Here is a 15,278-nt window from a genome sequence, read left to right as displayed (position 1 = left end):
CCTGTAAACTGTCCCGAATAAACCACATTTAAACCTGCAAAAAATAAAACCAACTCTGCTCGATTTGTCTTCTTACAACGCCCGCGTTCCGTTTATAACAAGCCAAAGCGTACACAAACCTTAGTTTGTTTATATATCTAATAAATATAAACAGAGGACGGTGGGAGTTAGGGTGCAGGAAAAGTGCCGGAATAGTTTAAGCTGATGAAATGATTTGGAAGTAGTTGTGGAGTAACGGGATGCGGGGCGTTTATAAAGTTATAAGAATTCCTCCTGTAACGTTTTATATTTCTATTGATATAAAATCGCACATATTATTAAAACTGGAGTCAATTTATCCTCTCAGCTCAGGATTTACAAGCAGGAACCTTGTGTATATAGATCACAAGGGGAGAGAAAATGATCACAGGGGGGAAAGAACAACAGGAAAGATAATAGGCAGGAGATACGTCTATTGCACCTTTGGATTTAGCAGCGGGTGAGAGAGAGCGAGAGAGCGGAGAGATGTCTCAGTCTCTTTAATTCTGCATGTGATTCCCTGAACGGCGATAGAAGCAGGCAGGAGACAGGTGCAGGAGTCACCAAGCCCGGCACACACGGGTCCCTCGGGGGAACCTCGGACAATTGTTCCCATTTCAGAAACACTCCCCTAAGGGCAACTCCGCATTTCCCAGGCAATTATTTATTAAATGGTGCATGATAGCTGATTTAATTTGGATTTGCAAGTTTTTTTTCTCTCCCTCGCTAACAAGCCAACGTTGAAAGTGGGGGGGAGGGGGAGGGGGAGGGCTTTTTTGTGGTTACCTGGAGCAGCTCAGAAATTTCATGATACTTTTTTTCAGTGCTGTTGTTTCTTCTTTTAGCAACTTGACGAATAAGAGCTGGTATTTTCACACCCAGTGAAACATTAGGCGCCGTGCGGGTTTATACAGCAATGGTCCCGGGGACGGAGAATTCTCTCTGGAGGTTCAGTTGGCCCTTGTTTTAATCTTAAACTGGTGACTTTTTAAGCATTTGCTGTTTTAACCATTAAAAAAAATATGCGACTAACAAACACCCTGATTCACTTACGAATGGGTTATTGTCGAAATGACATTAGCTAGCGCAAAAAATACAGGATCATGAAATAATTGTTAAAACAGGGCCATGCATTAAAATAGCAACGGTTGTTATTTTAGCGATCTTTATTGGCAAAATAACGACTGTAATAAGCGATTTGTCATATTTAAAAGCCTTTGAGTCAACGATTGGGAAGGACGAGTATAAGAAGACCGATTACATGATGGAATGAGGCTGTGATTTACACACTATGAGGTGCAGTTTATATAACACCATTCAAGGGCGGGAGGACTAAAAGCTTTGTTTGTCCATAAAGTCCCTTCACTTTCCTCATCGCTCGCTGACTCATTCCAAAAAAAAAAGTCAGTCACGCATACTTATTTTTTTCAAATGCTTCTCACATTTCCAGGAACTGTAATAATAAAACAAACGACTGCCTACATTATCATCTCAAACTCCGAGGTGTGTGTGTGTGTGTGTGCGCGCTTGTAATGAAGGGGTGAATTATTCTCTCGTTAATCGTCCTCTATTTTTTTTTTGGACAATAGTTCCCATCTTTTCTTTCTTTTCTCTTTCTCCTATGGGTATTATTCCCTCTCTCTCTCTTGATTGGACGCCCAGGGAGTTTGGTGAACGCCTAGTGATTATGTCACTTTGCGTGCGGACTCAGGGCGCACTTCACAAACCCGAAGGCAGCTTTGAACTTCGCCGCTCTTTGGCTGCGAATCACGCGGGTCGCTCTTCATTTCCCGTCCAGGTGCTCTCGCTGGCTGGACACCTCCAAGGGGGGAGGGGTGGGGGGAAGAGCGAGAGAGAGAGAGAAAGCAAGCGTGAGAGAAAGAGAGAGAAATATATAATAAAAAGCACCCCACTAAACCGATCATCGGAGCGACTTAACTGAAGAACTCAGATCTTTGCAATCTCCTGACGAGTTGATTCAGGCTTTTCTTTGCTAACAAGGAGCGTCTCCTGCTACAGAGGGAACCTGCTTTTCCATTGCGGGCTGCAATGATTTGTTAAGGAAGATTTTTTTTTTTGTTTGTTTTAGCGACAGGTGAGCTGTTTGACTCGGGGGGTGGGGGTTGGTCATTTCCAAAGCCAATCGTTTCTCCTCGCCTCTTTACGCCAGAATGTCCAAGCCCGCAGACCACATCAAGAGACCGATGAACGCTTTCATGGTCTGGTCGAGGGGGCAGAGGAGGAAGATGGCCCAAGACAATCCCAAAATGCACAACTCCGAGATCAGTAAGAGACTGGGGGCTGAATGGAAGTTACTCTCAGAGGCTGAGAAAAGACCGTACATCGACGAAGCCAAGAGGCTAAGAGCGCAGCACATGAAAGAACACCCAGACTACAAGTACCGACCCCGGCGCAAGCCCAAGAACCTCCTGAAGAAGGACAGGTATGTCTTTCCTTTACCTTACCTTGGGGACACTGATCACTTGAAGGCTGCAGGACTCTCTATGTCTGCCGCCGACTCCCTCCTCAGCGCATCGGAGAAAGCTAGGGCTTTCCTACCCCCGACGTCGGCGCCTTACTCCTTGCTCGACTCCAGCCAATTCGGCTCCAGCGCCATCCAGAAGATGACCGAGGTGCCCCACACCTTGGCCGCCACCACCTTGCCCTACGCGTCCACCCTGGGATACCAAAGCGGGGCATTCGGGAGTTTGGGTTGCCCGAGCCAGCACACGCACACCCACCCATCGCCCACCAACCCTGGCTACGTGGTCCCCTGTAACTGTACCGCCTGGTCCGCCTCGAGTTTACAACCCCCAGTTGCTTACATACTTTTCCCGGGGATGACCAAAGGTGGGATAGACCCTTACGCTTCGGCGCACGCAGCCGCCATGTAAGTCCACAACAAAAAAAAGACTTATCTTGTGAACTTGAAATTCTACATTGCATGAACAACACAAACAACAACAACAAAAAGACTGACATCTGAAATGACCCAAACGCTGAGGCTTGGAGAGATTCCGCCGGAATAGTAATGGATCAAAACAAAGGAACAGAACTCTGGGATAAACCTCTCTTGGACTCCGGCAAAAGCAACTGCAATGTAAGCCACATCAAAAAAAAGAGAAAAAAATTAATAAAAGGACTGCCTCTGATCTCAAATTTTACATTGCATGTACAGTAAAGACTCCAAAAATCGAAACTTTGTTCTAGTCTGGCGTCAGACTCTAAAAGAAGGGAACTTTGAGACGGATTCTGAATCATGACTGTCTGTAACACGAGTCTTGGATGTGCTACTGACAGCGGATGACCGACTGTAAAATTGTAGATGTTCTGTTTGAAAAGCTGCCACTTAAAAAAAAGCAGTTTCGGTTTTATTTATTATCATGTATATTGGTCTATAATACCACGTGGTCTTTTTGTTTTGGAACTGAATTCTTTCAAGTCCTCACATTTCCTTTGCACATCAAAAACGAGACTTGTATTAAAACGTTGCCAACCAAACAGTAATAACTAGACAATTTGACAATTTCGATAGGAATTGAGAGATAACTTTTAAAATTAAGGATAAGTGGGGGATTGTTTATTATGTTAACGAAGACGGACAGAGTAAGAATGGAATGTCTGCGTTATAGTAAAGATAACCCTCACTTTTTATTTCTGGTCGTCCAGTGGAAATGGTCACGGTTTTTATTTCAGACCGAACTTCAGACGTGAAGTCAACAACGTTGGTTATTTTTTAAAAAATGACAATTTAAATATGTTTTTAAAAAAGTATGTCTCGAAAGCAAGTTGTATCCAGAAGGATTTTACCTCGTACTCTGTTCAATTGTTGAACAAAGGCAATGTTTTAAATAAAGACAAGCTGTCTACAAAAAAAAACAATAATATATGCAGAATATAGTATGTTTGTTGGAAACTAGAATCGACCCGCGTTTGAACCCACAATAAATATTTCACGGTATAATCTCATAGGTGCCTGAGAGGAGTGTCAATGGGATTAGAATATGTACGAAATGCATCGAGTGCAACTTTTAACTTTGATGGATAGATTATAAACATTTTTCTTAACCAACTGAGTGATATGTAGATCTTGAAGTTAATAGAAGACAAACTTGACTTTCTCACAAACAGTGCCATCCAGACTGGTTTGTTTTTGTATTTACTTAACGATGAATTTTCTTGTTCGGTAAGGAAGACACCTTAACGCGAATCTTACTATGGAGAAGGAAAGCAAAAGGCCGGACTATGCTCCCCACCCCCTGAAAATGTGAAGCAGGGCAGCTGTTCGGAGGTGTGGATGCCCGGGATCATAGTCACCCAGACCGCTTGCTTATGTGAAGATTCCAGGCCAGGTTAAGGCGCGGGTCTTGGGACATATTAGTTAAAGGTTTCAGGTAATGGACTCTTTAACCTAATTTAAAACACACCCAGTGATTTGAGATCAAAAGGACATCAGTCTGCATCGAATAGTTAATAGTATTCATACTTTTTAATGATATTTTCTTGCTGAAGCCTTAGTTGTAATTTGATGTGTTGCATCGACTTTCTAAATCTTTATCTCGCTTCAGTTCTGACAAAACATATTCGCCCGCCCTTATTTTTCCACATTCCTAACTTTGGATAGTTTTACTTACTCTGTCACATTTTTCTCTGTCATATCTCAAGCTGCCATTGCACTCACTCACCCGCAATATGGGATGAAGGTTAGATAAAAGTATTTAAATAGAGCAGTGTCATATTGTGCAAAAGCATAATGAGTCGCCTTTACAAAGACAAACTATTAGTGGTGGGACTCGTCTCTGTTTGCTGCTGAGCCTTTTCAATAAGGAGTTGCAACCACCCATCTGGTTGCAGCGAATATCAATAGGAGTGTATGTTTGTATTATGCCTCAGTCCCTCAAAGTGTTCATGTGGCGAGTGTGTCAGGAGGAAATAGTGCAAACGGCACAATCAAAATACACGAGCTCTGAATGGGATGCACAACACCAGACGATTGGGAATATCTACAAAACAGTACTGTACAAAAAAAGGAACTGAACCCTATTTTAACATGACAAAAACCACTTCATAACAGACAAATTAGTAACACAATAAGTGTCAGAAATAAGAGGTCTGAGTATCAGGTTTGAACAGTGAAAGGTGGAGGCTGTGGGTTTTTTTCTAAGAATGAAGTTTAGTACACTGTAATACAAAACGGAAAAAAGGCAGGGGAATAGGAGTTTTTTATGGCTTCATCCTGTGGTTTAAAACCGATTGACAGTTACTGTCAGAGAATTGGATATCACATATTGCTCAGTGTCCGCGCTTAATCTGCCCAGATTAACAGCATAATGGAAAAGGTGTTATTGTAATCTGGTAATTTTAGTAAAGGTATAATAACACCGTGTTTATATATATAAGCAAACACGACAAGGCCAGTGTTCAAAGATATTCAAAGTCTTCTGATCCTCCCCCAATTCTTCTTGCTATTGGCCTCCAGGTGCCCAGTACCCAGGCGAAGAGGCACAGGTCTGAGTTGGAGGTTATAAATGCGCAGTGTTAGTATTGTTTGAAATGCCAAAATCCCGTAGACCACCAAGGGTCATTTCGCACCCAATTAAAATATTACAAAACATGGTCCAGTTACAGTGTGAAAACCGACCCCAAACAAGTCCATACCGAAACTGAAGATGCTGGAATGAATTGCACGAATTCATAATCACTTGCAGCAAACAGAGGCCGCCTTTAACAGATTATTTAACTCCCCGATTAATCCTATCAGACCGGTTCATTCACACTTTAACAAGCAGTCCCCTTTTTTTAACAAAACAAATCTGCTTTGCTAATCGTCTTGACACCTGAATGAACTAATGTCTAAAGTCTGATGTCACTTGCCGAGTCCAGGAACCCCGGAGGGGAATAGCTCCTGTCAAACCAGTTCATCCAGAAACCTCCTTTTTGTTAAAAAAAATCGAAAATAAAATCATTAGACTGACAGGTACAACCAGCACACCTTGGCGCTCGTAATTCCAAACACTTAGCGCGGGGTCTCGGGTTACAATAATACGATTCTTCAGAACCCATTCGCCGTCACTCCGCGGGTTTGTTTCTAGTTTGGGGAAGTACTCTGGCAATGTGGGACCAAGGGAAAGTGACCATTATAACTAGCCAAGGCGGGAAACGGATTGCGGAGGCAATCGAGAAAGAACCGAAGAAAAAAAAGAAGCAATATATTACAAGGAAAGAACGCTGTAAATGAATTAAAGGCGACACGCCATTAAATAGGACACCCGCATACCTTTGCAGAATGCGACCTTTGCATTTAATGAAGCAAACGTTAAAATTACATAGAATTGACACCACTGAAACAGGCCATTCGGCCCAACAGGTCTATTCTGGTGTTTATGCTCCACACGAGCCTCCTCCCTCTCTACTTAATCTAACCCTAAAATGCATAGGTGCATCACCTCGTCCGGTCCCACTTGCATTCACTCAAAGGCTGCCTGACCGGATCTAAACACCCGGGACACGCAACTCAATGGGAATACTGTTAAGTGACGGGCCACGGTAAATCAAACCGGATTAGGAGTCTGATTCCAGCTACAGGGGGGGGGGGGGATAGGCAACGAGAAACTAGTTTGGGGATTTCAGAAAAAAAGGAAGAACCAGGAAATAACACACTGTAATACTATCAGATAGACAAAACATCTGAAACTCGTGGAAAAACAGATCTCAGAATGATAGATTCAGAGAGATATCTGGAAAAGTTCGAATTCGGTGCACTTTCACACACTTTCTGAATTAAGTAACAAAAAGTTTGAACATATTGAAATGACTAACGCTGAAACAGGGAGTTTTGTCTAATCAAATGTAACTTTTCTAATTCTAATTTTGATGCTAAGTCTGCTGAAAGTTTTTTTAAAATTGAGACCTCATGCCTGAAGAAAAGATTGTTGTAAATCTCAATCACAAATAATGTACATTTAAAAATGAATACATAAAAACTTTGAGTCGTGCCGTGATGTTTGCCTTGCTTGCGAGTCACCTCACTGCTACCTGGCTGAACAAAAGTGATGGGACGGAAAACAAAGTACCGGCCGGAGTGGCGAGATTTGGGGCAGACAGGGAGACTGAGTACGTTCAGTCGATGCTCAGCTGGTGATATTACTAACTCCCACTACGGTTAGTACAGGTTGCCTGAAGTTGTCATTTTAACTCTACTAAAACACTTATTTACCCGCACATTCAATGCACACTTGGCATTTTCTTAAACAAATGCTCACGGATTTCAAGAATCCCGCCGAAACACATGAGAATTCCAGTATGCGTCCCCTGTTTATTTGTCCATCGTGTTTTGTTTTCTTTCCCATCTTGTTACTGTCCTCTCTTCACTTGCCCCAATTACCTCCCCTCTCTCCCTTTTGTTTTGCAGATTTTACTTCATTCGTTTTATTTTTTTTAAAAACTGTGGTTCTCGCTTCTTTTCGACTCGCATTAATGATGAATAATCTGTTAAAACCGAGCGAATGTCTGTTGTTAATGACTTAGGTGATCAAATCATCTCTTGCAAGAGGCTTACCTGGGTCAGGGATGATTATTAGAATATCAAAGTTAAAAAAACGAAGATCAGTCAGAGAAAACAAACGTTAAACAAGCCTCTCAAATGCAAATACCTTGGTATAATTACAAGTAAGAGTGAGTCTGAGCGAATACCATAAGCATATCAAATGAGCCAGTTAAAGGATAACATGAAACATATTGACGGGTGCAACGTTTAATAAGAGGGAGTCACAGAATTAATAATTACAGACGGTGTAACACGACATTAATTCAAAAGAAGTAAAATATGAAAACAATTGGTTTGTGGGGAAACGTGGTGTGAGGCTGATTTTCTCTCTCTCTGCTTATGGGGTTGTATAGTGTCACGGTGGTGGGTATAGGATTAGCACACTGAGGTGTAATGGTATTACTTCCCTAATTAAAATTTTCATTTCACATCCAGATTGTTTACTTATCTGCCAAGAACATATGCTCGGAGAAGTTTTTTTTCCCTCTGTATTCTGCACTATCGCCCAAGGTGCAATTCAATATAAAAACAGCATCTCGTGCCTTATTACATTCTCCAGTCCTTATCTGGGTCCTGTAATTTATGGTGATACTCGATGGAGCTGAATATGGAGTTTTTTTGGTGTTAATCTTAAAGCATGCAAATTCATCTCTGGAATATTAGAATGATATTAGAATAATATTGCTCTGTCCTCCCCTTTACAGAATATTTCCCTTTCTTTGCAAAAAAATGTATTAAAGATGACATTTATATTTGTGCAGTAACACATGGACTATAATATTATTCCTATGTAAATGATGTTGCTGGCTAAATTTATACTATCTACACAATGAGTGTTTCTGTGCACGACTAACGCCATCATGAATAGCAGGCTCATACTCTGAAATATCCTTGTGTAGTTTAGATATCAATAGCAGTTTCACTGACCATATAAATATATTTCATTTGCGAACCTACATTGATTTCTGACCTTCTGTATTCCGATCTACTGTACAATAACAGACACACGGTCGCGGCACACAGAGGGATAGGCAGTAGACTTCTGCTATGTACTTGCAATCAGAGTTTTATGTAGCAGGATGGGTATCGAAGTGTGTGTAATATTCGGACACTTTGAAGTTTAGTTCAGCCCAGTTAAAAGGTATCGCAAAGAAAAACATAATTTTCTGCATTGCATTTTCAGAATTGGGGGGTGGGATTTGGTGAAAGGTCATATCCGTTCGACATATTGCTTTCATGTTGCTTTTTAATTCTCAAGATAATTTTTTTTTTTGGGAGGGGGGTCGGGATATTATTTTGGAAAACATTCCCAGGAATGAAAATAAAACAAAATCTTGCAGTTTTCAAAGGGTTAACCATGTAGCATCTGGATTCTATACCTGTGTGTGTAGCTGTGTATATACAATCCATATAGATTTAGCAAGGGGTGATGGGGATGGGGGGGTCACACAATATCAGGCACCACACAGACCGTCTGAACACCCCCCCCCCCTTGAAGAAGCCGTCGCCACATATTTTATGTTTATTTTAAATTGCGGAATATAGACGATGTTCATTAATAAAACTGCCTCTTGCATATCGAAAGAGGTCTGCTATATCACAAGGGGAATTGCACAGTCGAATCGCAGTGAGCCTATAGATCTTCCTTTAACGGCGTCTCAGGCGTTTTTATTTTTACGGAACAAAAAAGTCAGTGGATCATATGTTCAATTCAATCTTCCTTATCTCTCTCTGACTCCTTTCAAACTGGGCTGCAGCCTCGCGTCACATAAAAGGAGCGGATAATTGGCCTTTATTTTATTTAATTTAATACGACAGTCGGGTGCTTTAATGTAATTTATATGCTTAATTTAGTGATAAAAGTCAAAAAAGAAACTACAGGAACATGGACTGGAGCCCGGTGAGATTTCTCAGCCACTCGACAATCTCCTCCTCTCGCCCCCCCATCCCGAAAAAAAATAAATTAGAAATAAACAAATAAAAAGCCCGTTCTAATTTTCAGATGTAGGTCTCTATCCCTGGATGTAATTTTATAGCAAAGATCAGAAAACGGTTAAAAAAGATCGCACATATTAATAATAAAAGGATTTAAATTCTGCTGTGTATGGAATGTTGGACAATTTTATAATTGTAGTTCACAAGGGAAATATGCTTCACATTTTAAAACCGCGCGTTTAATGGGATATCTGAGATTAAAGTCTTCGGGTTTTGTCTCATTCCATGAAATGCTAAACCTGGACTGTAATTATTTATGTAACAAATTCTACTGAGATTCAGAGAATGTTTAACACGAGACCCAGAATTATAGGGGGACAGCAAGCATTACCCCCAGCTATCAGTAACACCATACACATAGTGCATGAACAAGGCAGCTCGGTCTATGTGATGCATTGTACAGGGTTAGAATCCAGGGTGAAATTTCTCCTGTCTTTAACTAATGATTTTTTTTAATGCTGTGTTGATGCTCCGAACACATGACACCAATTTAAAGACTGTGAATTAACCAGGTTGTGTGTGAGCGGGGCTATACAACGTTCTGATTTTTGATCAATCATTGTTTCACTCGGGCTTTTCTGCCTCTTAATACCTTAATATCAAGCAGACATCAATCGTACGTTATTTTTTTTTTCCCGGGCACTATCTGTAATTGGATCTGGTTCGTATTTTAAAAAAGAGAGAGCGGGGCTGTTCTCCCCCCTTTCAGATCAGGTCCTGAATTCTGGGGCGGGGGGGGGGATTTTCTAATTTCAAAAATGTAAAGGGTGAATGAACTGATAAGGAAATGGGAATCTCGCGTTGCAGTCAGAAGGAGAGAGAATAAAACTCTAGTTTTAATAGGGTTCCAGTTGGTGAAATGATTTACATGAAGGTTTATTCCCTGTCTGTCCTGATATAAGGGAATTACACATAACAAAACCCACTGATCTACCGAATAAAAGGAGAGAAAATATTTCCCCCCTCTAATCATGCCTGTTCATTTATATTCATCTGTCCAGCCATCCATCAATCCCACCCCCCCTCCAGCCAGCTCCTTTTATACCTGATTCCTGCTTACATTTGGAAATGGTAAAAAAAATAAGGTAGATTAGAACATTCTTTGTGTCGCTGGCTGATTCTGCGATTTCACTGCTGAGATTCAAAGGGGGAATTTGCATGATCCTAACCCCGGAATCAAAGAGCGTCTTTTTATCTCTTCAAAAGGGAATGTTTAACTTTATATTATTTCCGAGGTGTGTGTGTGAAAATGTTGCGCTCATAAAAAAGAGGTTCTTCAACTCGCTGAACAGGATGCACCTCAGAGCAGGTGTGACCGAGCACAGTAAACAGTCCCGTTTACATCTTCTCCGTGTGTGATTCAAGCACAGATCACATAGTCTCTTTAAAAAAAAAACAAATCAAATTGTGGGAAGGAACTATCATCTTCTCTTGGCTATTCCTACTGGTTTTATTCGACTGTTTCATTCGTTTGAACAGTGAAGGGAGGGGAAAGGAGAGGCAGTAGCTAGAAATTGGATCGGACTGTGCCCCTTTTGCATTTATATAGCGCCGTTAACGTAGTAAAAACGTCCAAAGGCGCTTCACAAGGGCGATTACCAAGCCAATTTGACACCAAGCCACCTATTAGGACAGGTGACCAAAAGCTTGGTCAAAGAGTTATGTTTTAAGCAGCGTCTTAAAGGAGGAGAGAGAGGTAGAGAGGCGGAGAGGTTTAGGGAGGGAATTCCAGAGCTTAGGAACTAGGCAGCTGAAGGCACGGCCGCCAATGGTGCAGCGATGAAAATCAGGGATGTGCAAGAGGCGAGAATTGGAGGAGCACAGAGATCTGGGAGGGTTTTTGGGCTGGAAGAGGTTACAGAGATAGGGATAGAAATGCAGAGCCTAAAGGTCCAATATGGTGGGAGGCGTGCACAGCATTGGGATCATGCACCACTTCAGGTGCGATCCAATATCTAGGCCAGTGTCCTTGAGAAGTGGCTGACCTCCGTGGACAGTATAGAGGAGATGAGGTTGGCTCCATTACTTTGAGCACTGGATTTTTTAAAACCACTTTAAGCTCTAATTCCCCTCTCAACCTATGACATTATCTACACTTATTTAAAGAAAAATGTTTCAAAAAGAATCGAATCGAATGGCTCAGCTGTTAAGTGCATTCATTCCAGCCATACTGACCAGGATAGTCCCAGGCTTGAATCCTGGCCTAGTTGTTGAATGCAGACATGGGTGTCAGCAGGGGCACTACAACCGGGTTAAGTGAGCCTGGGCTGAGGAAGGAGAAATATCAGCCAGGGTTCTCTCTCCTGATCACTATCCAGTCACTCTTGCTCAGAAAATAAGGACAGATTGGGTTTGGGTCTGAGGCTCCTGCAGTTGAATAGCCTGCCAACACTCATTGTCTAGGCGCACACATTAAGAATGGTCACTTGGGAAGGTACCTGAGGGTGGCTGGAATCCACAGAATCATATCCCAGTGTAAGAGGAGAGAAAACTGGGGAAAAATTGGATAAAAAAAATAAAGGCAGTAGAATTTTAAATTGTACCTATGTTTCTTATTTCCAAGAACTGAACAGAGTCTTAGATGTGGTCCTTATGGCTGGAAAAGCTATCAGTCTCATTCAATATTCACCAGGAGCCTGTACAGCATGACGGCACAAGTCAACAACTCGGGTTCAAATAATATATTTTTCCCTCTTTGACCTCCAGAGATTTCATTGGATTACATAGAAATTACTGCACAGAAATAGGCCTTTCGGCCCAGCTAGTCTATACCGATATTTAGCCTCCTCCAACCCTACTACATCTAATCCTATCAGCATAACCTTCTATTCCTTTCTCCCTCATGTACTTATCTAGCTTCCCCTTAAATGCATCTCTGCTATTCACCCCAACTACTCCTTGTGGTAGGGAGTTCCACATTCTAACCACTCTCTGGGTAAAGAAGTTTCTCCTGAATTTCTTATTGGATTTATTAGTCACTATCATATTTATGGTACCTAGTTTTGGTCTCCCCCCACAAGTGGAAAGATCTTCTCTACGTCTACCCTATCAAACCCCTTCATAATTTTTAAAGACCTCTATTAGGTCACCCCTCAGCCTTCTCTTTTCTAGAAAAAAGAGGCTGTTCAGTCTTTCCTGATAGTTCAAACATCTGCTAGGCCTTAATGTGTCCATTAACTCACACAATCTGTTTACTTTCCACAGCATCGAGTGTGAGGGAATTGTTCAGAAAGAAAAGTTCAGTTGAACTTGTGTTATCCAACTACCGACTGTCTGTCTTCACACAGTTATCAATCAGAGGTGTTGTGGGACAAAGCCTTGCGTGAGATGTCACCTCAGTGCACAGCCCCTAAGACCAACCTCCTTGTCTTGTGCTGTAGGTATTGTACTTGACTTAAGCGACTTGGGATGTTTTACTACGTTAAAGATGCTATATAAATGCAAGTTGTTGTTATTGTTGTTGATTTCATTCCTTGATGCCTAGGTGCGTAAGACCAAAGTTTGGTGACTCCCAACAACCCTCTAACTTCCATTACTTACCAGAACAGTCGCCATTATAATGGCAGATAAAGGATGCTCCACCATATTTCCATTATTGAACTTGAGCACTGTGCTATGTTTAAGGCATCTATTAAGAGATGCTGTCTCCGTGCTGTGGTGCTGAATACTTCAGGACGTCCAGCAGACTCCTAGTGCGTACCACCAAAGTGGCCCCACCAAAATAAAGCCTCACAATACAATATCACCTTTACATTCTCTAAGGAAACCAATCATTATGGCTATGGGCTTGGTTGCTAGTTTGTTAAATCTAATCTTAAACATCATTGAATCTTGCTCCTCATTTGCTCGAGTTGTAATCTGTCCTTTTCTAGTGGACAGTAGGGACTGGGGACTGTAATGTAATCAAGGGGTCAGATAGCTGTGGGACCATGAGTTCCTATGGAAGGGGAAGTAGATGAATCAAATGGCCTCCTATTTTATGCTTACTGTTACAGCTTGACATTGTCTGAATCATAGCCATTGGAATAGTTCCTGTTCTTAATCTTTTAATGTTGGCAGACAGCTAACTGCAGGTCAGTGGAGCTCTCCCCATGCACACACTAGTATTCCTTGACTGCATAGTTGACAGTGTAACTCTGGTCTATCAGCTCCACATTGCTCTAAAAAGGTAATGCACATCATGATAGCCACAGGAAGAAGGATTAAAAGCAAGAATATATATATATATAGAATAATAATTACACAGTAGTGCAATCAAAGGATAAAATTCCATCAAAGAAATGAGTCTGCGATCCCTCCCACACTGAGTTAATTATTCCATGGAATGTGTGCTACTGCAGACCCGTTCTTTGAAGTATGGGGGACCATAGAAGTGCCAACAGTTATTTATGGGTAACTCATACCTCTCAAAAGCCAATGTCTTATTCTGTCCGTCTCCTCAAACTGTTGGGAACCTTTGATTCCCTTGGATATGCCTGTGCTAAGAGCACTTTGCAGAAAATGAGCATGAACTTGGAGAATTTTTTGGCATAGAGTCTCGTACCATTTAAGTTCAGCTGCGCAATGCAGCACCAGCTGGAGTTGCAGACCCAATGTTTTCCAGTCGTGAGGCTTTCCCCGAGCATTGATCACATTCGTGTCGCACACCTAATGTGTGTTAGCTGTGGCTCAGTGGTAGCACTCTTGCCTCTGAGTGAGAACGTCCCTGGTTCAAGTTCCATTCTAGAGACTTGAATACAAAATTTGGGCTGACAGTATAGTACTGAGGGAGTAACTGCACTGTTGGAGGTGTCATCTTTTGGATGAGATGTTAAACCGAGGCCCCGTCTGCCCTCTCAGGTCAATGTGAAAGATCCCACAGCACTATTTGAAGAAGAGCAGGGGATTTCTCCCCAGTGTCCTGGCCAATATTTATCCCTCAACCAACACCTAAAAACCTTTTTTATCTGGTCATTATCTTATTGCTGTTTGTGGGTCCTTGCTGTTTGCAAATTGGCTGCTGTGTTTCCTTCATTACAACAGTGGCTACATTTCAAAGCAACTTCATTGGTTGTAAAGCGCTTTGGGATGTCTTGAGATGATGAAAGGCGCTGTATAAATGTAAGTTCTTTCTTTTCTTTTTATCAACAGACAGGGTCGCTGCTCCCGCAATGGTTTGAGATTACGAGCAAAAAATTCTTCAAGTTCATGCTCGTTTTTTGTGGAGTGCTCATGATATACGCTCAACTTGAGGGAATCAAGAAATCTCCCAATTCTTTGAGGAGAAAGACAGAATGCCACATTGGTTTTTGGGAGGTATGGGCTATCCAAAAATAACTGGAGACCTCAGACTTCATAAGAACGGGTCTGCAATAGCACATATTCACAAGGTATAGAGGAGATCAGGATCTAGTGATTAACATGCATATGTAGTTTTTGTTCCCGTGGAAGAAAAGGATGTTTAATATGCTAATAAAAACAGATAATGCAGGAAATACATAGCAGGTCAGTCAGCAACTGTACAGGGAAAAGACTGAGTGTGTATCCAATGCTTGCACTGACTTTATCACACAGTAAATTAAATCCCCTGTATCAAGCAGTCAAATTAAAGTACAAAATATTACTGCCATCTGAATTGCATGGTTCAAATTGTTACAGTGTAAGTCACATGTTTCAAATCGTTACAGTGTGAGTCACATGGTTCAAATCGTTACAGTGTGAGTCACATGGTTAAAATCGT

At 41.6% G+C, this 15,278-nt stretch overlaps 1 protein-coding gene across 3 annotated transcripts; it reads left to right on the top strand.

The window, feature by feature from the left end:
• The first annotated feature begins 1,607 nt into the window (after positions 1–1,607).
• On the top strand, positions 1,608–14,846 carry sox14 (SRY-box transcription factor 14). Of its 3 annotated transcripts, XR_010965387.1 has the most exons (4): positions 1,608–2,461; positions 4,210–4,412; positions 12,764–12,935; positions 14,690–14,846. XR_010965387.1 is itself a non-coding variant. In XM_067994804.1 (1 exon), exon 1 carries the CDS (start codon positions 2,190–2,192, stop codon positions 2,910–2,912), a length of 723 nt encoding a protein of 240 aa, XP_067850905.1. In that variant the 5' UTR covers positions 1,608–2,189; the 3' UTR covers positions 2,913–3,871. The 3 variants fall into 3 exon arrangements, 1 of the variants encoding a protein (XP_067850905.1); XR_010965386.1 differs by lacking the exon at positions 14,690–14,846 and having other exon boundaries at positions 12,764–12,985; XM_067994804.1 differs by lacking the exons at positions 4,210–4,412; positions 12,764–12,935; positions 14,690–14,846 and having other exon boundaries at positions 1,608–3,871.
• The last annotated feature ends 432 nt before the right edge of the window (positions 14,847–15,278 follow it).

The sequence above is a fragment of the Heptranchias perlo genome, chromosome 13 (genome assembly GCF_035084215.1).
Source record: "Heptranchias perlo isolate sHepPer1 chromosome 13, sHepPer1.hap1, whole genome shotgun sequence".
NCBI lineage: Eukaryota > Metazoa > Chordata > Chondrichthyes > Hexanchiformes > Hexanchidae > Heptranchias > Heptranchias perlo.
Note: the sequence above shows the minus strand (reverse complement) of the source record. Positions and strands in the feature narration are given on the sequence as shown.